This window comes from Onychostoma macrolepis, chromosome 18 (assembly GCF_012432095.1).
Source record: "Onychostoma macrolepis isolate SWU-2019 chromosome 18, ASM1243209v1, whole genome shotgun sequence".
Taxonomy (NCBI): Eukaryota; Metazoa; Chordata; class Actinopteri; order Cypriniformes; family Cyprinidae; genus Onychostoma; species Onychostoma macrolepis.
In genome coordinates, this window is record NC_081172.1 from 15517266 (window position 1) to 15542417 (window position 25152).

Sequence of the window (25152 nt, forward strand, 5' to 3'; positions counted from 1 at the left end):
ATATCACTGTTTTGTTTTTTTTGTTTTTGCTTTTTTGTTCATCAAATGCAGCCTTAGTGAGCATAAGAGACTTCTTTTAAAAACATCTTCTGACCCCAAACTTTTGAATGGTGGTGTATAGTATTAAAATTCTAAGACTTTGCATATTTACGTTTTCTTTAGGCCTACACTTTTTGTGTAAAGATCTAGTGGCACATTAATCCACAGATTAAACAATATAAGCATCATGTAATTAGCAGTTTGATGAAATGCTGATTCATTATGAAACTTTACAAAACATTCTATCATGAAATTTCTCTCTTGCAGTTAGAGCTACTTTTCTCTAAAAGCAGTTCAGTGTTTACACATTGTACATGTCTTACTTTTTATTTGATTATTTATTTATTTATTTATCCCAACTTCAAAGAGATTTTCAAGGAAATACTGTCAAAGTTCATATCCTGTAGAGAAATATTTGACCTTTTAATCCGTATTTTAACTCTTGACAGTTATTTGGAGGAAAGCACTAGCTTTGGGGGTATTGAAAATACACTTTTCTTTAAACCTCGCTGGCTTAGTAATCGGGTTAGTAACCCGATATTATGACGTTTTACATAACTGCTGTAAAATATCAGACCATTGATTGTAACTAATGTGAAGACAAGGGTTGTTATGTGCTACCACCTTTTGGCTGCTGGTTATTGGAATAAATTTCAAATTTAGAGATTTTGCTATATGTGCTTAAAAAAACTATTTATTTTCTACATTTCTCTTCATTGCTAGCATGATTCCAAATCTAGTTGTCTTATAAACCCGACATTGTATATTACGAATATTGTTGGCTTTGATTTATTGCTTTTGTTCCTATTTTGTAATTCGCTTTGGATGAAGTGTTTAAATGTAAAATGTGTGGCTTATGTACTGTATAGGGCAACAGATTATTTTTATAAGAAAAATGGACTGCATATTTAATCTTCTGAAACTTCACTGCAAGACATGCACAATAAAACATACAGAAATGTTCTTTATTCACTTAACCATATAGAATGCAAACAATAATACAAGAATAGAAAAATACAATATTTATACAAGAATTGAAACGCTTTATATTTACACAGATTAAAGGTTTAAAACTGAAGAAGCCGTCTACTTCTCGTCATCAATTTTCTTACTCGGTTTCTCTGTTACGGCAGTGCCAAAGAGTCTGTCCCAGTGACTAAAGAAAGGTGCAAAGTTGCTGCTGGGTTTCTGGTGATGTATATCATGGGCCATCGCTCCTCCAAGAAGCCCAAACGGAACCAGGTGGCCAGGCGAATAAGGCAGGTCATAGCCGATATGGTCTTCCACAGACATCCAAATGCTGAAAACAGAGAGAGTCCATATGGTCAGAGGATGGCACTTGAGCAGGATGGGATTGATGTTGCTCCAGAAGCCCACCGTCATCAACTCCACAGCGCTGAGGTGCTGGGTGGACCAGGAGAACGGTGAGATGTAATCGTGATGGATGGCGTGGACCCATCTATACAGGTGAGTGTTTTTGTGGTGCACCAAGTGCCAAAAGAAGTACTGGGTGTCAAAGATGAGCAGAACACCCAACGCGCCGGAGATCAGTTCCCATACTGTTGGAGCAACTGCAGGAAGTGGAGGTGCAGGCATCATCACATTGGTTATCAACACACCCGGAAGCACAAACACTAGATGATTGTACACCGCCGTTCCCAGAGTCCTCAGCATCATGCCGACGGTGGGACGGCGCTGCTTTTGGATCTTGTACTCAAAGAGAGGAGCTCTCTCTCCCAAGACATCCAGGATGGCGAAGGGGACGCTGAAGATGAAATAGCAGGAGAAGGCGAGCAGTACTGGGAAGAATGGAGACGAGACCAGGGTGTAGTGCCGGAACAACAGGTAGTCCCACAGGGGCTGAAGAAGACGGTCAGAAGCCGTGGAGTTTGGGAGCCGAAGAGCAACTTCACTGATGTTCCACATCCTGTTGCTAGATTGAGCAAATGCAAGTGAATGCTGATGGGAATAACCCAGCCCTATTTATACTACTGAGCCAGACTTGGACCTCCTAGTAAGCCATGATAGGGCACTTTCTCTTCTGTTTTCTCAGCCAATACCCCACAACCCAACCTTTCCAAAACATGAAACAAGACTGCTAGTAAACAAATATTATGCTGGATTACTTCAAATCCTGGCGCAAAAGAAAAGCTTTCCCAAAAACCCAAGTCTCTCAGTCTCTTTAGTGTCTGGGTTATTGAATGGACCATTTTTCTAAATTTTTCTGAAACTACAGCTGGTACATCCAAATAGAAATAATACATACAAAAAAAGTTTAACTTTACTTTTTTAATTGACGTTTAATTGTAACTATTACAAAAACTATTACTACTATGTTTCCACCAATTCTCCTGCTTTGGTACAACCAAATAATCAAATAATAACCAAAAATACATTTAGATTTAAATAATAGTTCAAATGTAACTTTACCTATTACTAATAACATGACAAGGACCTTCTACTACCCAGAAGAAAAAATAATAAAACAGTTCAACAAAGAATCAAGGGTGTGTAAAGTTTTGAACTAGGCCATTGTGTAAATTCAGTTAATTTGTCTTGTGAACTATATGTAAACTTTTATGTGAAAATAGCTTATTCTGGGCAGTACAATAAATAATCACCCCACTTTATTGAATCTACAGTTTTGGTACAACCGAATAAATATGATTTTTTAAAATCCTGTAAGTGTAAATAGTAGCTTGAATATAACTTGTGCCCATTCATACAACAGTAACATATCTTACATGTTCAAAGCAGCAGCAGTGTTTGTAGCAGATCTAGTCCACCAAGACCAACATATTTTGTACATAATTTTATTTCAATTGCAATCATAGAAAATACACAGAAATATTTTGCATTCCATATTTTGGTTATTGCACTACTACATTTTGGATACAAGTATCCATAATTTGACTTGGTTGCATTTAAAAAAAAAAAAAAAAGAATTATAATAATAAAAGAGAGAGAAGATGTCCAGTGACTAGGTAAAAATAATAATAAAATCTCACATCATAATGATTGTAACCTTTAGCAATCTTCTGAAGTCTAAATGACTTTTGACTAGCATCATTTCAGGTATTCGTAAGCAATCTAAAACCAAAGATGTATTGAATTTATGCACATGTAATATGTTTTTTTTTCTACTAGCAAACAAAAAGAGAGGAGATGTACAAAAAGTGTGAACAATTTCAATGTTATGCTGTCAAATGTATTTTATTTCAAATGCATTTTCCATGGCAAGAATTTTTTTTTTTTTTTTTTTTGTGAAATCATTTGAAAAGAAAATTTAAAAATGTGATTTGATGACTTAAACATGTTTAAGTACCTGGCCATGTATCATGTGATTGGCTGAAAATAAGATCCTCTGGTATCTTTAATTACTTTTTTCTTTATTATTTTTCTTTGCCACCGTTTTACATGAATTGGCGTATTTTTGCCGATCATTCCTGTATAGAAAAATAAGATAATTAACAATAATAAATGATAAGTTCATATACAGTTCAGAGACAAAAAACCCATGAACAGGCCACATTTGGCCCAATTTGTTTAGAACACATGGGTGCAAAATAAAAAAAATAAAAACCTACCATATTCTAGGCTTGTCAACATCTATTAGCTTAAGGTTAAATGTGACACTGTACATAAAGTATTGATCAAACGAAATATATGGCATTGCAACATATATAACATAAAGTAAATGTTATGTTAGACTGTATTTCACTGCCACAGGGTTTATAAAGTATAGGGAAATCAGTACATACCTGCTCATCTTAACCTTGTTTCTACAGCCCTGTCCGCCCTCCCAGTGGCTTGTGAAGGCCACTCTTGTCATCATACCTCCACAACTAATGCATGGTTTACCATTGTTGTATGGCTAGAAGAAGAAAATAAAACAATAAGTCAGAAGTTATAAGTATATTAGAAACCAGTGGTTCTCAACTGGTGAGTTGACACAAAAAGCGTGTTCAGATAAAGTTGTGCAAAAACAATACTACATGGAAATGCAAAATGCAATCATTTCTATATATTTTTTGTTAATGTCAAAGGCCACTCTAATATTTTGGTGCAAAATCATTTGCAACAGACAGTCTGCACATTATTTCTTGAAAATGGGTCAAATCCTTTTTGCTGCACTCAAAGTGTTTAAACAAGCAGAAAACCTGTCTAATTTGCCTCTAATTTCAATGCAATATCTGGGTTAAGGGGGTTTAAATTGAAAATAATCCTCATCCAGTCAACCGGACGGCTTTTCTCCTGCTGACCTGCTCTTTGGCACAATGACCGCAGATCATTCTGTTGGCCAGCTCCATCGGATGGTCCTGATCTTCATCATGGCACACGTCACATGGGTACACCCGACCACAACATGGAAATCTAGCAGAAGAGACAGTTAATACAAGACGGCTGCCCTAAATATGAGCCAAGGGCACTTTATAGGTCAAACAAGAGAACATGGTGGTACACAAAGCTTTCTGCTAAAAAATAAACCTATTACAGACCCAGATAATGTTCCTGGTAGTTACCTTAGCCACCGGTGACTTTGTTTGAAATGCCTGCAGGCTCCTTTATCGGGTAGAGGTTTCCCTTGCTGAACCGCAGGGTCTCTGTAGCGTTGAGTGTACTGGGCAGATGCACCTGTAAATTCAGTAAATAACAATAATTTGTTACATTTATATGCTGCTTTTCACACTAAATTCACTTTACAGAGAGGGTTGTGATGGAATCTCCTTAACCTCAAGGCACCAGAACATGCCAGATAACTGTGGAGAGATGAGATACCTCAGGACTTTAGTCAGGACTTCAATCTAAAGCTAAATAACAGTGGCTTTTTCCCTATATGGGGCAACAGGTCCCACACAGACTTTTGCTGACTGTACTAACATGTAATTACAACAGCGACCTTTGTTATACCAGAGGGTCTCCCGTCCTCACCTGACCAGACTTAACCTTGCTAAGCTTCGGTGGGAAACCTGGTGCTGGTGGTAAATAATCCCTCACAGTGAGACTAACTCTAGGACATCAGTGCACAAGAAACAAGAACTGGACAGAATCAGTGAGGATATAGGACAGGGTTCAGACCTGTCTGATTTCTGGACTCTGGCTGAATGAACTGGAAACGTGTCGCCTCCACAAAAATGCTGAGTTTGGTATGACAATGTTGGCAGTTTTGCTCCCAGTTTTGCCCATAAGTCAGATTCTAGAGAAAAAAAGAAAAGAAAAGTGAGAGAGAACAATTGACAATAATTTCATAAGCTTTTCCATTCTTAAAATCCTCCAGAAAAACATATTGCTGATGAGATGTGTTTATCTGACAGTGTCAAATTGTTAAATCATAATATATATGAAGCATATAATGTCAATTGTCATCTCCAGTAAATCTTCATCAGACCTGAATTGTGTCCTCCTTGTTGCAGTTAAGGCAACCCACACTGAACACAGAGTCCTTCAGTACCAGATCAACAGGTGCAACTGCGTTAAGGTCCAGGTAGCCCAAAACATCACTGTAGTGGTGCAGCATACTGGGTCTGAAGGCAGCCCTGATCCCTGCTTGACATTTCTCACACTGAGCAGTACAGGGGAGACGCCCCGTCAGGGTCAGGTCAGAATCAACTTTACACCTACAAGGAGGGGCACATAGTTACTTTCCACTCTTGCCTGAGGGCGTTTTATGATAAATCAGTCCTCTAAAGAAATAAGAGGCTATGTTTGGGCCTAGTATAACTGACTGGGTAATTCAATCATGTGAGTGTATGTTTGGTAGTGTATGTTTATTTATTTGTTAAAATAAACATTTTAAAAAAGTGAAATTATTCCAAATTTACTCATATGTTCATGCAATTGTCATGTTATAAAGAAAATAAGAAACTAATATAATTTAGATACACTTTCAATGTGAGTTTCATATTTTATGCAGTGTATTTAGAAATATATTATGGTGACATGAAAATGTTCTAAGCAGTAGGTCAGTGTATGTAGTCTGGAGAACTGACAATTTATGAAAGTTGTCTCTACAGATTAAAGATGCAATAAAAAAAAAAGTTAAATGCCTGTTTTAAACAATAACAGATACTTATAAAAAAATAACTATGATGATAACCATATTAGACTACACGCCAACAGGCAATAACATTCTGTTTATTATAAGCTCACACTGCAGTAATGTGGTTTGCTGCTTTAACTGCTCAAGCTCTTTAAAGCCGGGTGGATTCTGATTGTCAGTGTTTTTACTGTTCAACAGCTGGAAAAAATCGTGAAAGCGATTCTAATGGTATTGTTCCCTTGTGCCATTATAGTGTGGTGTGGACTTCCCTATTTTGATAGAATCAAACAATTATTAAAACCTCATAGTTATCTATTGTCATTGGTGTAAACGCACCTTAAAACAGTAATCTGTCTTCACTACTTGTGATAGGATCATTGAAGATGGATGTAAATACCAGGTATAAAAAATACCAGAATTCTAATTAACCATCTCTGATAAAATAATAATCATAATGAAATGTTTTAGTTTTAGTTTAGTAAATTCACCTGTTGCACTTAAGGGACACTGAGATCTGTTTAGCTGCCACAGTAGCTATTTGTTCTCCCAGTTTCAGACCCAGCAGTTTGATTTCAGTGCCTCTCCGTCGCTCTCTTGTTTTTATGTTCTCCACCTTCTGGCTGCCTTCTTCTCCATCACTACCGAAAGCAGTCTCATCCTCTTCCTCCTCATTCTCTACTCCAGCTTCGTCTTGCTCTTCTTCCTCCCCCTCCTCCCCTGAAGCCATAGTGAGCGACACTATACGCTCAGGAGTGTCCGATTTCCTGGATGTGTTCTTAAAAACGGTGACCTTGATTTGCTCATAGGGGACAAACTGTATTCCAGCCCTCTCTAGGTCAACATCTTTCTTCAACTGAGAAGAGAGATTCGAGAGTAACTGATACTACATCTAGTCCATTCACTGACCATCTGATGCATACTTTACACAAATCTTATTTGACAAGCTCTAATCTGATTGTCTGATTTATATTCTCAGGTAAGTGCGAGTCTCACCTGCCTGGCTCCCTCAGTGAAGAGTTTCTCCATACTACGGTCCAGCCAGCGCAAGTACGGCCTAAAGAGCAGCTCGACTCTTCCCATCAGCTGATTAGTGGCATGTTTAGCCTTCAGCCATTCTTCTGAGGCCTTCTGCACATGACTGCGTTCACACAGCATAAAATAAATACACTTACTGATTTCAGTTCACATTTGCATGTGTATAATCAGCAACAGTTCTTCTCACCTCCCCATGACTGATGGCAAGTCCTGGTCTTCAGGGATATCCACAGTGAAAACCTATGATACGTTAGCTTTCATTAGTGAGTTGAGACCACTTTCATTAGCTTTCATCAAAAACATAGCATATGTTTTAACATCAAATTGAAAAGATTTCAAACATACACACCTCTTGAGGGTAACGCTCAGGAAAGCTGACCATGATGTCCACTTCATTAAGATCAAATGGCTGCAAAACAGAAAAAACATTGATGTCTACGAAACTACTGTAGTTCATGTCAAAACTTTTCATTAGATATGCTTTGCATTAAATTATATCTGTATATGTACATCTATTGTGATCTATATATTTATATATGTTAGTAACATGCTTGCAACTGCTGATTATGAAAATGGACAAGAAACTCTTTTGTTTCACATACGTAAAGTGGTACAAAAGTCAAAGTAAAAGAAACCTAATAATTGAAATCATCAGTATAGCTTTATTAGTAAATTTAGTATAATTGTAACATAACTGTATCCAATTAATGTGCATTGTTAATCCTTTTGATCTTTTATTTAAAAAAATTCACAAAAATTTAACCTTTCATTGGATAATAAGAATTTAAAATGGGGGGAAATATCATTATGAAATAAATGTTTTTCTCAAATACACGTTGGACACAATTATTGGCACCCCTAGAAATTCTTATGAGTAAAATATCTCTGAAGTATATTCCCAATATATCCCACAATTTTGAGCACTCCAGGGTGATTATGAACATGAAATTATCCAGCCATGGCTTCCTGTTTCACAGAAATATAAATAGGAGGGGAAAAAAAGCCCAAATTCCCTTAATCATCCATCACAATGAGAAAAACCAAAGAATATATTTCTGATGTGCAGCAAAAGATAATTAGGCTTCACAAATTAGTGAAGTGGCTTTAAGAAAAGAGCTAGAGCAGTGAAAATTCCCATTTCCACCATCAGGGCAATAATTAAGAAGTTCCAATCAACATAAAATGTTAAGAAACTGCCTGGAAGAGGACGTGTGTCTATATCGTCCTAATGCACGGTGAGAAGGAGAGTTTGAGTGGCTAAAGACTCTCCAAGGACCATAGCTGGAGAATTGCAGAAAATAGTTGAGTCTCTGGGTCAGAAAATCTTTTTAAAAAATTGTCAAACAGCACCTACATCACCACATGTTGTTTGGGAGGGTTTCAAGAAAAATTCTCCTAGCTCATCCAAAAACAAACTCCAGCATATTCAGTTATCAGACAAGACTGGAACTTCAAATGGGACTGGGTTCTATGGCCAGATGAAACAAAAAAATGAGATTTTTAGTCTCACTCAAGATGGGTTTGGTGAACACAGGGATATAAAGTACCCCATGTGTACAATGAAATATACTCCTGTATTTTTGATGTTGTGGGCCTATATTTCTGCTGGAGGTCCTGGACATCTTGTTTAGACACATGGCATAATGGATTCTATTAAATACCAACAGATAAAAAATCAATAAGTGACTGTCTCTGTTAGAAATCTTATAATGGGCCATGTTTGGATCTTCCAACCGTACAATAATCCAAACACAAACCTCAAAAACAACACAAAAATGGGTCACCGAGCACAAAACCAAGCTTCTGCTGGCCATTCCAGTCCTCTGACCTGAACCCTATAGAAAATGAGTGGTGAACTGAAGAGAAGAAGCACCAACATGGAGCTGGGAATCTAAAGGGTCTGGAGTGATTCTGGATGAAGGAATGGTCTCTGATCTCTTGTCAGGTGTTCTCTAACCTCATCAGGCATTATAGGAGAAACTTTAGAGCTGTTAAACTGGTAAATGGAGGTTTCAAAAACTATTGCATAAAAGGGTGCCATTAATTGTGGCCAATGTGTATTAGAGAAAAACATTTATTTCATAATAATATTTCCCCCCATTTTAAATTCTTATTATCCAATGAAAGGTTAGATTTTTGTGAATTTTTAAAATAAAATATCAAAAGGATTAACAATGCAGATTAATTTTCACAGCCTTCTTTGATCATATTTACCAAGGGAGCCGAAATTGTTGTCCATGACTCATCATTTCTCACTATTCTCGCATATACGCTTAAGCACCATGGGAGCAAGAACTTTTAGTTATGTGGCCCCTCGCCTATGGAACTCTCTCCCCCGATATACGCAACAGTGACAGCCTGCATACTTTTAAATCTTGTCTTAAGATTCATCTCTTTACTCAAGCTTTTTTATGACTTGCTCTCATTAAGCCTCTACTGTATTTATGATGTATGTATGCAGTTGTGCTGTTGAATGTTGTAGTGCTGGCAGGATCTGTTTGTCTAATGTTACTCATTTTTATATTTTTTACCATTTTTCTTGCTATAATGTGACTTTGGGTGTTTAGAAAGGCGCCATTAAATTAAATGCATTTGTATTATTACTATTATTATTCAAATTTATTTCCTACTGTGATGGCAAATTAGATTTTTTTTGCAGTCATCACTAAAATCTTCAGCATTTATAACTTAAAATCTTTAAAAATGATTACAGAACATAAAATATCTACTTTGATCTTCTTTGAAGTCCATTCAGACTTGCGTAATATTCAATACATATTAACGAGTTATGCAAACTTAATGTTTCATTCAGTTTTGTTCAATCAGCTGTATGCTACTGGCATTAAGGATTGGCAAGCATGTCAGTGCTCCCTAATTCCTATTAATACTAGCAAGAACTTTACCATTTAGCATATGGTTGGTTTGCTTTGTTGTACTTTAATACACTCTGTGGTCTATACCAGGGGTGTCCAATCCTGGAGGGCCAAGTGTCTCATAGAGTTTAGCTCCAACCATCTCCAACACATTTGCCTGGATGTTTCTATTAAGTCTGAAGACCTTGATTTGCTGGTTCAAGTGTGTTTAATTAAGGTTTGGGAGAAATTCTGCAAGAAAGTGGAACTCCAGGAACAGCTTTGGACACCCCTGGTCCATACAGTAAGTGTTTACCCAGTCAGGATCCGTGGCTTGAACCGTGACTCTGTAGTAGGTCAGCTGTCCATCTTCTCGCTCCTGCACGATGAGTTTGTCTTTCGGAAATCTTTTCGTGAGCTGAGCGATCTCGGTGGCTCTCAGCTGCTTGCAAACCTCATCAGTGAGATCAGCCAGTTTGACCTGCTCTTGACTTTTAGCTGGTCGTCTGGCCGGAGCAGAAGGCCTGAAGCTGCTCCTCTCTTTTGGGCCGTGAGGCTGGTCCTCCATGGGCGGAAATTGCTGTGGATGCAAGAAGCGACACCTGTCCTCCATTGCACAAAACCCAGACAGGAAGTAGCGGCAGGGTCGTCTGGCTCTCTCTTGCTTCACAGGAGCAGTTCTGTGGCTGGATGAAGGCGGAAACTCCTCTGTACCAGACTGTCTGTTTTCACTCATCTGCTGCAGTGAGTTTAATGGGTGACCATCCAAATTTCCTTCTTTCACTTTGAGAGTTGTACCGTTCTCTTCATCTTTCTGTGCACTCGCAGCAATTTGATGAAGAAAGCGGCACCTTTTCCCATAATAGCATCGCCTGCCCTGAGAGTAGAAGCGACACAGTTGCTGCACCTGACCGGACTTCTGTGAAGTGTCCTTACTGCTAATCTCAGTATTTTGGCTTAAATTGTCATTTTCAGTGTCAACTGACACAGATGAAGAGGCTGGTTCATCCCCAGGATCCAATGACTGTGAAATAAATAAAACAGCATGATATAGTATACCACTGTTATATGACAACATTCTCATGAGCAACATGCAGTTTCAGTGTTTGATGCAGCATTTTTTTAAAGTGATAGTTCACCCAAAAATGTCTTCTTTTTAAACTTCTTTTTGTCTTCTTCCCTGTAAACATGCTATTACATAAAAGTGAACATTGAACACACTCACAAACATGTACTACTACTGACTAAAAGTCTGTCTTTTTGACAGTTTGTTTCAGTAAACCTTCACAATACAGATTCGATAGCTTTTAAAACTCTCTAAAGGTGCATCAGGTGCGTCACATCGGGTTCATTTGTTCATATAAATTTGCAGCGTTGACCAACAGAAAACTGCTGGTTTGAAAGTGACTTCCGTGCAAGCTGTGCTTCTTTTGACAACAGACAACTGACCATTTTGCGGACCAAAAACTTTTGCTAATTTGACCATAACACATCCTAATAAAGCCACATGTAAGTACATAAATGCGAGGTGCTTTCAAAACACAGCTTCATGAAGCTTCACGACACTTATGAATCTTTTGTTTTGATCAGTGGTTCGAAGCCTGTATTACACTAGCCAAGTCAAGTGATTTAAGCAATGTAATTACAAGTAATTATATAATTATACCACTACACTAATAAAAGAACGAAAATTAAACAAATTAAAGTATCAATTTTAATAAGCTATATTAAATTCAATGCACATAGACTGAAGTAGTTTAAGTCTTTGGTTCTTTTAATTGTGATGATTTTGGCTCACATTTAACAAAAACCCACCAATTCACTATCTCAACAAATTAGAATACTTCATAAGACCAATAAAAAAAACATTTTTTGTGAATTGTTGGCCTTCTGGAAAGTATGTTCATTTACTGTATATGTACTCAATACTTGGTAGGGGCTCCTTTTGCTTTAATTACTGCCTCAATTCGGCGTGGCATGGAGGTGATCAGTTTGTGGCACTGCTGAGGTGGTATGGAAGCCCAGGTTTCTTTGACAGTGGCCTTCAGCTCATCTGCATTTTTTGGTCTCTTGTTTCTCATTTTCCTCTTGACAATACTCCATAGATTCTCTATGGGGTTCAGGTCTGGTGAGTTTGCTGGCCAGTCAAGCACACCAACACCATGGTCATTTAACCAACTTTTGGTGCTTTTGGCAGTGTGGGCAGGTGCCAAATCCTGCTGGAAAATGAAATCAGCATCTTTAAAAAGCTGGTCAGCAGAAGGAAGCATGAAGTGCTCCAGAATTTCTTGGTAAACGGGTGCAGTGACTTTGGTTTTCAAAAAACACAATGGACCAACACCAGCAGATGACATTGCACCCCAAATCATCACAGACTGTGGAAATTTAACACTGGACTTCAAGCAACTTGAGCTATGAGCTTCTCCACCCTTCCTCCAGACTCTAGGACCTTGGTTTCCAAGTGAAATACAAAACTTGCTCTCATCTGAAAAGAGGACTTTGGACCACAGGAAACAGTCCAGTTCTTCTTCTCCTTAGCCCAGGTAAGATGGCTCTGACGTTGTCTGTGGTTCAGGAGTGGCTTAACAAGAGGAATACGACAACTGTAGCCAAATTCCTTGACACGTCTGTGTGTGGTGGCTCTTGATGCCTTGATCCCAGCCTCAGTCCATTCCTTGTGAAGTTCACCCAAATTCTTGAATCGATTTTGCTTGACAATCCTCATAAGGCTGCGGTTCTCTCGGTTGGTTGTGCATCTTTTTCTTCCACACTTTTTCCTTCCACTCAACTTTCTGTTAACATGCTTGGATACAGCACTCTGTGAACAGCCAGCTTCTTTGGCAATGAATGTTTGTGGCTTACCCTCCTTGTGAAGGGTGTCAATGATTGTCTTCTGGACAACTGTCAGATCTGTCTTCCCCATGATTGTGTAGCCTAGTGAACCAAACTGAGAGACCATTTTGAAGGCTCAGGAAACCTTTGCAGGTGTTTTGAGTTGATTAGCTGATTGGCATGTCACCATATTCTAATTTGTTGAGATAGTGAATTGGTGGGTTTTTGTTAAATGTGAGCCAAAATCATCACAATTAAAAGAACCAAAGACTTAAACTACTTCAGTCTGTGTGCATTGAATTTATTTAATACACAAGTTTCACAATTTGAGTTGAATTACTGAAATAAATGAACTTTTCCATGACATTCTAATTTTTTGAGATGCACCTGTGTATATATATATATATATATATATATATATTTTTTTTTTTTTTTTTTTTTTTGCTGGGCAACGATTACTCTCATCCAAAATAAAGGTTTTTGTGTACATAATATATGTCTGTACGGTGTATATTTATTATGTTTATATAAACACACACACATGCATGTATATATTTAAGAAAAATATGTTTAGATTAAATATATTTATACATAATATAAATTATATGAATATAAATATATACATGTAAACACATGAACATATTTTCAAAATATATTACTGTATGTGAGTGTCTTTCTATACATAATAAATTTACACAGTGCACACACATATTATATAAACAAAAACCTTTATTTTGGATGCGATTAATCATTGCCCAGCACTTATATATATTATAATATATTATTATTATTATTATTATATAGATAGATAGACAAACAGATAGATAGACAGACAGATAGATAGATAGATAGATAGATAGATAGATAGATAGATAGATAGATAGATAGATAGATAGATAATTTGTAGATTAAATTGAGTAGATATCACTTTTATGAATTTACCCCGTTTTGAACAGCAGGTGCCGCCAGCCTGTTGTGTTTCGAGCTCAAATGATTTCGAAACAGTGAATCATTTTGCGAAGCAACTGGTTCAGAATTTCAAGAAGCCAAAGTTAATTTCTCTCATTGCTCATGTACATTCTGATACGTACTAACTCTTTTTAACTTGGTTTTTAAATTATGCTTTATTAATAAAAGCATCTTAAATTAACCATATCCAACTGATTCACTGAAAAGATTCGACTCCCAATTTATTGACGAATCGAACATTTCTAGCACGAACTGTGGGATCAGGAAGTCCTGTTAAACCTAAAGTTTGACTGTATAAAACACGTTACCGTGTTGGTTTGGTTTACTTATGTTGGCGTTTAGGTGGACTGGACCTGACAATGTTGTTCTGAATTAAAATGGATCAAAATTGCTGGTGGATATTTGTGGTGGATGTCACCAAACAGACGTTCGCCACTAACCTGCACCACATCCGCACTTTCTGACTCCATTAGTTCGGATAGCACACCCTGTAGTCACTGTAAATTGTCCAGTACTTCAGTACTTATAGCAGTAGCTCTGTCTCAGTGCGTTTGCGTTTATGTTAGCATAAACATGCGATATTCTAAGATTGGGAGGCATACGTGAGATATGTTATGAGACAAAACGCTTACTTCCTCCAGGAGGCGCTTTGCTGGCTCACAAAGTCTAATTCTTAATTCATCCGCGTTCAAATCTCAAGACGATTCTTGCATTACTGGAGACATTTCTACACCAAAAAGTGTAATCGTTTTAATCTATTAACTGGTACCTGACATGCCAAAAGGAGAAATGAAAATCTGTTCAAGCTACCTTTACTAAATGATTTTTTAAAAAAGCTTTACGATGTAATCATGATGCGCAGTAATTGGTCCAACCTGACCAGCGCGGAGGAAAGTAACATGCACCACGTGACACCATTAGCGCTACACTTCGGTGTCGTTCTGGAAAAGGTGAGCTTCTCTCTCGGGCTATGAGGCTGGTCCTGCGGATGCCAAAAGCGGTCCTACACTGCACAAAATCGATACAGGAAGTAGCGACAGGAACGCCTGGCTCTCTTTTGCTTTACAGGAGCAGTTTTGTGGCTGAATGGGGCCGGATGCTCCTCTGTACCAGACTGGCTGCTGTCACTCGAATGCTGCTGTGTGGGTCTGATGCGTGACCGTCCGCATTTCTTTCTTTTCTTTGTGAACTGTACTATTCTCTCTCTTTCGTTGCGCCTGCAGCTCTCTGATGAAAAAAGCGGCACTTTTTCCTGTAATAGCATCATCGCCTCCTCTGAGTGTAGAGACCGCATGATTGCTTCACCTGCCTGGCCTCATAATTAAATAATTTACTTCGGAATAATATCAGTGAGACATTTTAATACTCATTCATTTCAAAATACACAGTAAAGAATTGCATATTTGGACCAATCATTCCTGACCAATTAGAGACAGCGTATGGGCCAAAGCCACGCCCATTCAATACCAGCTAAGCTAATCACCCTTCTATTTGCTGATTCTTTCTCCATCGTTTGACTTAGACGTCTTCGACGCCCTCTTGCGTTACGGAGTGGAAAGACAACAGAGCATGTCCGGACAAGCCATAAATTCACATCCAAACTGTCTTAAACACACCTTTTATTCCTAGAATGTAAATAAATATATGTATTACATTGTATAAGTAATGTCTACATACACCCCTCAGACACCTAAATAATTTAGAAACAGAATAAAGGTATAAATATTTCAGTACAAAGTCATTAGATACCAGGTAGGCTACCTGAGCCACATGAAACAGCCAGGACAGAGGATGATTTAGAAAGCTAAACTATTTTAAGTTGTATTTGTTGAAATATAGCGGATCAATTACTGAAAATGACACTAGTTCAGGTGTTTGAGACAATTTGGGAGAGCTTCCAGTCAAAAGACTCAGTTTTGCAGCCTATGTGGGACTACGTGCGACTCAACCATTCTGAAACTCTTCGGTCTCCTCTTTTTCCTGTGATTCTGACCGTAGCGTCATATTTTGTTCTTTGCCTACCCTACCTAGTCTGCGACATCATGGGTAAGAAGTGGCCAGCTATTAACCGCTACAAGATCCAACCCGGCAAGATGCCCACAACTGCAATGCTCTTTCACTGCAGTGGAGTTACTCTTTATAATCACGTACTTCTGGTGTTTCCTGCAGCAGTAGCGCAGTGGATCTGGAGACCTCCTGTTCCCCTTCCTGAACAAGCACCTACATTGCTTGAACTTGCAGGTGGTGTGACTGGAAGCCTTCTTCTTTTTGACTTACAGTATTTTATCTGGCACTTTTTGCATCATAAGATCCGCTGGTTGTATGTGACTTTCCATGCTATCCACCATAATTACTCCGCCCCATTTGCTCTGGCCACACAGTGCCTTAGTGGATGGGAGTTGGTGACAGTGGGCTTCTGGACCACGCTCAACCCCATTCTGCTGAGGTGTCATCTGCTCACCACCTGGATGTTCATGGTGGTCCACGTCTATGTATCGGTGGAAGACCACTGCGGATATGATTTCCCTTGGTCCACGTCTCGTCTGATCCCATTTGGTGTTTATGGAGGTCCGAGCAAGCATGATGTGCACCACCAGAAACCTAATACTAACTTTGCACCCCATTTTAGTCACTGGGATAAACTGTTTGGCACTCATGCTGATTTTAGTTTTGCTAAAACTCAGTGATGAGCATGCATATGTGTAAATATTACATTTGCATGTTTGGTTGCTTCAGGCAGAGCTTAAACAATGCAGAACTTATAACTTAAGTTTTCACTTCGACTTTATTTGTATAGGAACAATATTAAAAGCATGATTTTGGTGCAAAAATAAATAAAATAAAATAAAACAATGCACTGAGATAATTTGCATATCATAAGCATAGGTATAATTAGTAAACTGCTAAAAATTATTATTATTATTTTTTTTATTATTATTATTTTTTTTTTTAATCTAGCCTTTTACCATTATGAAAGAACTCAAATCTTGTATCTATTTTCAAGTTGAGAACCTTTTACAGAGAAAACTCGTCTGGTAACGTTATGTCTATTTATTCATTTAGAAAACAACCTTAGCTTTATTATATTAGCATTTAAAATCTAGTTTTACATATGATACATTTATACAGTTTTAAAATGCACAAGAAAACATTTTTTTTTTTTTTTTACATCAGCTTAGTCTATTGTCCATCATTTTTAAAGCTTGATTATATTCTGACCTTTTATGATTTTTCACTGTAGAATTGATTTTTCAAAGTTTATTGAAGCATGTTTTACAAGAAAATATCTTTTCAGTATTTCTTCTTAAAAATGTTGTGTTTAATTCAATGTGGTACTTGCTGTTTCTTTGTAATTATTTGTGAAATTTACTAGCACTTTCTTAATGAACATACATAGTAAATTGAAATATAGATAGATAGATAGATAGATAGATAGATAGATAGATATTTTACATATATATTTTTTTTCTTAAGCTATGAAACAGGTGTTGAAAGGAAAATATGTAAATTAAGATATTTCTAATTATTTTTGTTCCTCCTGCATAGTAAAACACCAACCAAGCATGGTAAACTCAAAAGCAAATTTTCACAAGAGGAAGTGTTTTTTTTTTTGTTTGTTTTTTTAAGGAAAGCAGATTTGCATATGCGTGTTAACTCAAAATAGATCGCAATGCAGTTACCTCTCATTTCAAACCTTATTGAATCTCTGTGTTGTTAATATTCTCTGTGTTGTTTTTCAAGACTAAATTTTAATATTTAAACATTTGTTGTTAATTTCATGGAATAGTTAACCTCGAAAACCTGCCTGCAGTCTTTAATGAGCTTCAGCCATGTGTTGGGTGTATGCATAGGTTTACCATTGATCTGATTGATTGTGATTATGCAATTCAATGATGTAACAGCAGGTGTCAGTAAAGAGATTACTTAGTTAAATCCCATTGCGTAACTATCTTGCATGCAACCGTTTACTTTCTATATTTGATAAGTCGATGTTTTGAATAGCAAGAAAAGATGTCGTTCTTTGCAGTTACGAAAGATACAAATAGTTAGTATTTTAAGAAGAAAATGTGAGTGGTGCGTGCCGGTGCAAAACTTGTAATGCTTAATGCTTTGTTAAAGCCAGCGCTACTAATAAAATCTATTACAAATATAAAGTCATCAAATTTCCATGTCTCCGTTATTTCCTACATAAACATCATAGGCTTTTCGCTGTTTGAGACCGAGCCAATGAGAGTTCGTCTGCTGGCCGCTGTGTGGCGCTGCTCCCGGATCAGACTCAAACACAGCAGTGGTATGGCAGCCAGGAAACAGACAGCCATCTTATAATCCGCAGCCAGTTTGTGATATTTGCAGCTTAAACGGCCTTTTTCCATCTTTTAATGATGGGCCAGTGTGGAATTACGTCGTCTAAAACCGTTCTGGTGTTCCTGAACCTGATATTTTGGGTAAGTTAGAGGTGTTTGGGGCAGAATTTGGGAGTGCGTCAGTGTTGTCAGATGGACACAGTCAGGTGTCGAGCAGCTGCATTATTGCACACACTCCTTTAAATCACTACGTTAATACGTTTATAAAACCTGCTAAATACATGCATATTTTGCTTTATTTGATATGCCTATTGTGTTTATATTGCATTATTTAAAAAACTGCTCGTTGCTGTGTATTGCAGTGTTTGTTTACATATTTCCTGCAGTCTTAATAATTCAACATTGATCACTGTAATGCCTAATAGACATTGACAGTATAAGATTAGTGTTATTTATATGTCTTTTAGCCTTGAATATGCGCGCGTGAATTGGCAAGTCACCCTCATTTTTTCCTGTTGGATTGTTAAACCTATTCCTCCTCAGGCAATTCCTTTTGGAAACTCAGTAATCATTTGGAAGCAGTCCTGAAGGATAAAGCTAATAAAGGCTAATAACAGTTTCCTTAAACGATTCCATCATCACACAAAACAACAAATAACGCCTTTTTAAAAAACAGTTCGCAGTGACTTTGCAGTAGGATCAAATGTGAAACATTAGTACACGTTTTAGATTTTCTACAAATGATTTCCTTTTAATAGCCCTGTAATATTGTTTTAATACAGTACAATCAAGTTTATAATAGTAGTTGTAGTAATATAATATAATAATAATCATAATAAAGGTTGGGTAAAGACTGTATAATATCCAGGCAAATAAGAATAATAAAGTATTTTCATTTTATTTAGTGGATCTTATGTAACTATAATTTGATTACATAAAATCCTAGCTAAAATCAATTAAAAATAAATTTGATGTTATAGGTGTTATAAAGATCAAAACCCTTTAATGTTAAAAATAAGTATTTATAAAAGTCAATATAGCCAATTCTTAAGGGATTCAGGTGAATCAATTTAGACATCGCATGATATAATTGTACAATATAAAATAAAATAATTAAAAGTTCACTTTGAGGATCTGCAAAAGGAAAAAAAGTCAGTTTGAGTAGGATTTTAGTAGCAATGTACTGTTATTTAAAAAAAATATATATATATTTTTTTATTTATTTATTTTTTTTAAATTTCAAACATTTAAATATGCAACATTTCCACAGCCAGTGTTAAAAACAAAATGAGGTTCGCACATTGGGTTCGACTGAACTGGGGCATTGGTGGCAAAGTTTCACATTTAAGACCTAAACTGAGCTGTTGGGTCTGTAGAAACACTACTCCACCTATCAGCTGGATTTTCTTGTCTGCGTTTGTTTGATTAATCTCTTTAATCTGGGACTGAATGAAGTTTAAAGTCTCCACCTGACAGATAAAGGAAGTGTGACACTATCCTGTTCTTTTTTTAGGGATCAGGCTGCTTTATTAAATCTGTGTTCATCACGTCAGAGCCTGAGAGCTGTGCTAAACTGATTCATATAGGGGCTTTTATGGTGCAGTTGTGAGTGGGGAAGACTAAAACCTTTTTAAAAATCATTTTTTCCCAAAATGGTGGACCCAGAGCACTTTTTATTCCTGTCTTGTTTCCTTTATTATCTACATTTCTGTGTGTTGACCTTTAATTTTGGCTGATGGTTTTCTCGTTGGTCAGCATTCCATATCCTCAGTCATTCTTACATTTGAAAGTCAAAGTGACATGAAGTTGTGTTTGGATCCAAATACTTATCCTCCGTTGCCTTTATCCTAAAATGACTACATTAAATCAATCCAGTAACCGATTTAGCATCAAATCTAACTATAATGAGACTACCATAACTCTTGACATGAAATCACATCATATCTGCTTTCATATAACTAACCCTCTCTGTTATCTCCTTATAGGCCGCTGCTGGCATTCTCTGCTATGTTGGAGCCTACGTGTTCATCACGTATGATGACTATGACCATTTCTTTGAGGATGTGTACACCCTGATCCCAGCCGTTGTCATTATCGCAGTCGGAGCGCTGTTGTTCATTATTGGACTCATTGGATGCTGTGCCACTATTCGAGAGAGCCGCTGCGGTCTTTCCACGGTTAGTGAACTGTTAAGTTTCCAACACTGCCTTATAGTGTTTTCCTTAAATTAATACTTTTATTCAGCAAGGATGCATTAAATTAATCAAAAGTGACAGTAAAGACATTTAAAATGTTACAAAAGATGTGAAATGGCAAAAAAAATGTATGATGGTTTCCACAAGATTGTTTTCAACATTGATAATAAACAAGTTGAAATGGAAGTGGATAGTTTATCATTGTTCATATATCTTGCCCTGCTAAAACAACATTTCCTTGCATCTGTCTTTTGCAGTTTGTTGTCATTCTTATGCTGGTGTTTGTGACTGAGGTGGTTGTGGTGGTTCTTGGCTATATTTACAGAGCAAAGGTGAGTCTTGCATTGAACGGAAGTCAATATTTATAGAAATAGGAGTGCCTGCATCTCTTTTGTTTTTATATGAAAGCTCTCTTCACTTTGTGAGTCCTTTCAGTTGTGTGCAAAGGTGAACAATGTAATACCTGCTTTGTATTGTACTGTGCTGTTGTATAACAGTGCTGTATAGACTATAAAAATGTGTCTCCTCCTACGTAAAGAATGGATGTCAGGGTCAGAAATGAATGGAGGACAAAATGAATAAAAATGCCCCTGAAAAATTCAAAGTATCAACCAAAAGTGTCCTTTTATGAGTTCTATTATTATGTAGTTAAACAATATCAGCACAATTGCAAATATGATATTGATTTTATATTTCAACACACACAAAGTTAATATTAAGTGAATAACATTTTAGACATCTGTTTTTGCTATATTTCGTGAACGAAAATCGTTCCAAAGAAAGCCACAGCAGAACCGTTGCATATTTCAGAGCAACAAATGAATAAATGCACATTTTAAAGAAATCAGTCAAGGGAACAATTCAATGACCCATTCATAAAGTGCAAAAATCTTGTTTTTTGAATGAATCGGCTGTTTGAATGAATTAACACTTGCCAACACCTACTGTTAGTTTTAGTTTCATTTTTAAAGTATCATTTAAATTTAATTTAGAAAAACAGTATTATTAAAGCATTTTGTAGTATTTTATTATTGCAATTGAATTTCTTGTTTAAATATAAGAATCTGACTTAAAAGATAATGCATACATTTAATAAGGTTTTAAAGAAATTGGCCTTATAAAGGAAAACAAATTCCCTTTGATATCAATTTACGGCGGCAAATATTGACCCTTAATGGAATGCTAATTTGTGTCACTGGTGGATGTGTTTGTAGGTGGAAGACGAGGTCAATCATTCCATCCAGAAAGTGTATGATGAATACAACGGCACCAACACGGATGCTCCCAGCCGCGCTATTGACTATGTGCAGAGACAGGTAAGACTAATGAGATGTACAGAATGATATTTTATTGTTATATTGTTATATCCCAACCCTAATAATAAAATCACCATAATGTCTTTGAAGCTCCATTGCTGTGGCATCACCAACTACTCAGACTGGAAGAACACGCGCTGGTTTAAGGAGTCTAGGAACAACAGTGTGCCACTGAGCTGCTGCAAACCCAACGTGAACAACTGCACTGGCTCCCTCTCCCGTCCCGGGGACCTCTACCCTGAGGTGAGAGACGTTTGAGAAATGTGCGCTTGTAGCCCATGAAGCAAAGGAAGCCTGCATGTGATGTTAATGTATCTGTTGAATCATCTTAGGGATGTGAAGCCCTGGTTGTGAAGAAACTGAAAGAGATTATGATGTACGTCATCTGGGCTGCTCTGACGTTTGCTGCGATTCAGGTATGCTGTTTAGATTTTTTCATTTCTAGTGTCAGAGTGCCCCTGAATTTCTTTTTTTTTTTTTTATTCATGTAGTGCAGTTTCAGTGTTATTAGTCATGAAAATGCATAAATCAAGGTTTCCTAAACTGGGGTTTGTGAGTTGATGGAAAGATGAAAAAATTATTGCTGGTGCTGTGTGATAATTGTGATTATAGCTTAGTGCTATTATGAAAAAAGGCTGCGATTTAGTGAAATAACTCTGCTGCACTGTGTTTCAGAGCGAAGCGTGGCACTGTGTTCACGTGAGCACCTCGTGATCCAGTGTATTCAGTGTCTCAGTGCTTCTCGGTTTACAGTAAATTCAGCCGACTTCATCTTGGCATGCTGTGCACTATTTAACATGCATTTGGGAATATAATGTGTGCCAGATTTAATTCATTTACACATTTGCATAATTTACAATATTTTTGTGGACAGAGGTTTACAGCATTTAATCAATATTCCACTTGAATAAAAGCTTGAGTGTTTGAATGTTTAAAGGTGAAGAGTTTAAGACATTAAATATTAGTGTTAATGTACTGTTAAATAAATAAAATTATTCAAATGATCAAATTCTTTTTTTTTTTTACATTATAATAGTAATTTAAAACAGTAATATATTGTATGTATTCATTTTTGTAATTGCAGTTAAAATAATAATATTTATGAGTATTTAATTTGATTGTGTTTCTAAAACGTTTAATTAAAAAAAAAAAAAAAAAAGATGAAATATTTTATTTGTTTACTTGCATGTCATGGAAGCTTTAACCAACATCAGAGAACCATGAATATGTGAATGTGTTAAATTATTTAAATATTAACTTAACTTCTCAGGGAGTACTTCAAGTAAATATTTTACTTTGGCTGGGGTTCGGCTGACAAGAAAGTCTGGGAACCCTTGGCTTAGAGTAGACAGTGCAGAGCTTGTACAGCAGCTTCAGCGTGTCTCCTTTGTCCCCTTCAGACAGAGCTCTGGGACTGCAGCACTCGAGCAGCGTCAGTATGTGCTTTTGTTGCTCTGTAGCTGCTGAATCACAGACTTTGACATTCATACTGTTCCAAATACCCTCTGGGGCGTAAAGGCAAATAAGACCACGTCTTGGCAAGCCCAGCACATGCCCGTGACTTACACATGGTAACTGACTCAGTCTGCCTGATTTAACAAGCAAGAACCGGGGCAGTAGGTTAGGTTGTTCTTGGCAAACTTGCTTAAATTACACCAGATGTCATTCCTTTTCTTTTTCTTTTTTCATTGTCTGAATTTACTGATTAAATTTGTCGGGGTCAGTGTGAAGAAGTTCACCTCACTCTTTTGTAGACTGTTTTGAAATAACGGCTATTGTATATGCCGGTAACGTGCATATTTTCCTTTTTTACAAGATATTTTCCTTTTTTTTTTTTTTTTTTTTTTTTTTTTTACTTTTTACTCTTATGCTCACCAAGGCTGAATTTATTTGATTAAATATACAATAAAATAGTGATATTGTTAAACATAATTATCAATTTTAAAATTTATTTTAAAATGTAATTTATTCCTGTGATAGCAAATCTGAATTTTAAGGAAACATTACTCCAGTCTTCTGTATCACATGATCCTTCAGAAATCATTCCAATCTGCTGATTTCATGCTCAAACAACATTCCTTATTATTATCAATGTTGAAAACAGTTGTGATGCTTAATATTTTTGTGGAAACCATTATAGTTTTTTAAGGATTCTTTGATTTAATAGAAAGTTTAAAAAAAAACTTGCTAATTAAAAGCATTTTTAAGAAAATTTGAAAGGTAGTGTTTATGTAACTCTTCCAACCATCTGACTCTAATAATTTAACTACACTATTCAATATAATCTTTAGCAAATCTCAATTCTTCATACTATTTATTGTAATGCTGCGACGCCTAAAATCACTTTTACTTTTAAGTGTTTTTTTTTTTCTACTTTATTTAAACAGAAATAATGTAGAATTGTAATATCAGCAATTTATCATTATCAACCAGAATTGTAGTATGTTTTCTCTTGCCATGTACCAGTATAGACATGTCTCATCTCACATCTGTGAGTTTTAAATGAAGCCAAGCTTTTATTTTTCCTCCAGATGCTGGGAATGCTGTGCGCTTGTGTGGTGCTGTGTCGCAGAAGCCGAGACCCGGCCTACGAGCTTCTCATCACCGGAGGGACGTATGCATGAAAAAACCTAGCAGACAGACTCTCTCTTTTCATGCACACACAAACACACACACACACTGGGCTCAGGGTTCTGTCGGTGTGAGGTGGCACACTGGATATGCCCTAATTTATCTCTCTTTCTACACACCTTACACAGGGTTTGCTCACACATTGCACTGGTGATGGGTGAAACAAAGCGCATACTATTTATTTATACAGTACACATCACTGAAAATGACTGCGTTTTAATTTAAACCTTTGTTTTTTCTCTCAAAGGCGTCGGGCCAGACTGCAAAATGGCAGATAGCCAGTTTTTAATCCCGTTGAGAAGACTTTAACACAATAAAAGTTAACATTTTCTCTTCCTTGTCTCTATTATATGGAGTGGAAGATGCAGATATTGTATGGAATAATATGTGGAATGTATGCTTTCCTCATTTGTTAGTTTGCACTATGTGTACGGTTTAGTTATATATTACAAATACCAAGATGGGAAATGGTTGGGATTTGGAAATGCTTTGATTGGAGAGGATCGTCTCGTAGTGCCGCTGTCTCAGATGTCACCCATCACCAGTCCGCTGCTCAGGGACAGTGGCAGTGCGAGAGACGGATCTAGATTGACCACACAAGATTGCTTGGCATTGTGGGTCCAATCGTACAGCTACATGTTCAAAATGGGGTTCACATGTAAAGTGTAAAGAGGTGTGGGGGATACTCTAGAATAGACGCACTACAAACCATTTACTGAACTCTTATCATCTTTTCCTCCTTTTTCCATTGCTTACAGTGTGACCATTACTAGTCTAGTAACATATAGAGTTTAAAGTTAGTTTGGATAACATGTAGGTATGTCAAACAGGGTCAACAGTGTATTATCAGTGTATTATTTTAAAGGAATGTACATAGGGAGAAAAAATGGTGAAATAAGCTTGTAATTTCGATCTTAAAATAAATGTTTCATAAGTTGA

The 25152-nt window shown here is 36.8% G+C and overlaps 4 protein-coding genes across 5 annotated transcripts; 2 read left to right on the plus strand and 2 right to left on the minus strand.

Moving 5' to 3' along the window:
* Positions 1–840: 840 nt before the first annotated feature.
* ch25hl1.1 (cholesterol 25-hydroxylase like 1, tandem duplicate 1) lies at positions 841–2716 on the minus strand. The gene has a single exon (XM_058752054.1). The coding sequence runs from the start codon at positions 1963–1965 to the stop codon at positions 1126–1128; it is 840 nt and encodes a 279-aa protein (XP_058608037.1). The 5' UTR covers positions 1966–2716; the 3' UTR covers positions 841–1125.
* Positions 2717–2926: 210 nt separating this feature from the next.
* Positions 2927–14383, minus strand: si:dkey-24l11.2 (uncharacterized protein LOC100034462 homolog). The gene is made up of 12 exons (XM_058752053.1): positions 14208–14383; positions 10283–10990; positions 7464–7523; positions 7302–7354; positions 7073–7217; positions 6568–6932; positions 5429–5657; positions 5119–5236; positions 4563–4674; positions 4302–4413; positions 3801–3913; positions 2927–3485 (listed from the first exon to the last, which is right to left on the minus strand). The coding sequence occupies exons 1-12, from the start codon at positions 14235–14237 to the stop codon at positions 3413–3415; spliced, it is 2118 nt and encodes a 705-aa protein (XP_058608036.1). The 5' UTR covers positions 14238–14383; the 3' UTR covers positions 2927–3412.
* Positions 14384–14579: 196 nt separating this feature from the next.
* On the plus strand, positions 14580–16550 carry ch25hl1.2 (cholesterol 25-hydroxylase like 1, tandem duplicate 2). Of its 2 annotated transcripts, XM_058752056.1 has the most exons (2): positions 14580–15813; positions 15937–16550. In XM_058752056.1, exons 1-2 carry the CDS (start codon positions 15624–15626, stop codon positions 16452–16454), a joined length of 708 nt encoding a protein of 235 aa, XP_058608039.1. In that variant the 5' UTR covers positions 14580–15623; the 3' UTR covers positions 16455–16550. The 2 variants fall into 2 exon arrangements, with proteins under 2 accessions (XP_058608039.1, XP_058608038.1); XM_058752055.1 differs by having other exon boundaries at positions 14580–16550.
* A 1478-nt stretch (positions 16551–18028) lies between these two features.
* On the plus strand, positions 18029–25152 carry tspan3a (tetraspanin 3a). The gene is made up of 7 exons (XM_058752336.1): positions 18029–18212; positions 20057–20248; positions 20524–20598; positions 21481–21582; positions 21673–21825; positions 21915–21998; positions 24114–25152. Exons 1-7 carry the CDS (start codon positions 18147–18149, stop codon positions 24204–24206), a joined length of 765 nt encoding a protein of 254 aa, XP_058608319.1. The 5' UTR covers positions 18029–18146; the 3' UTR covers positions 24207–25152.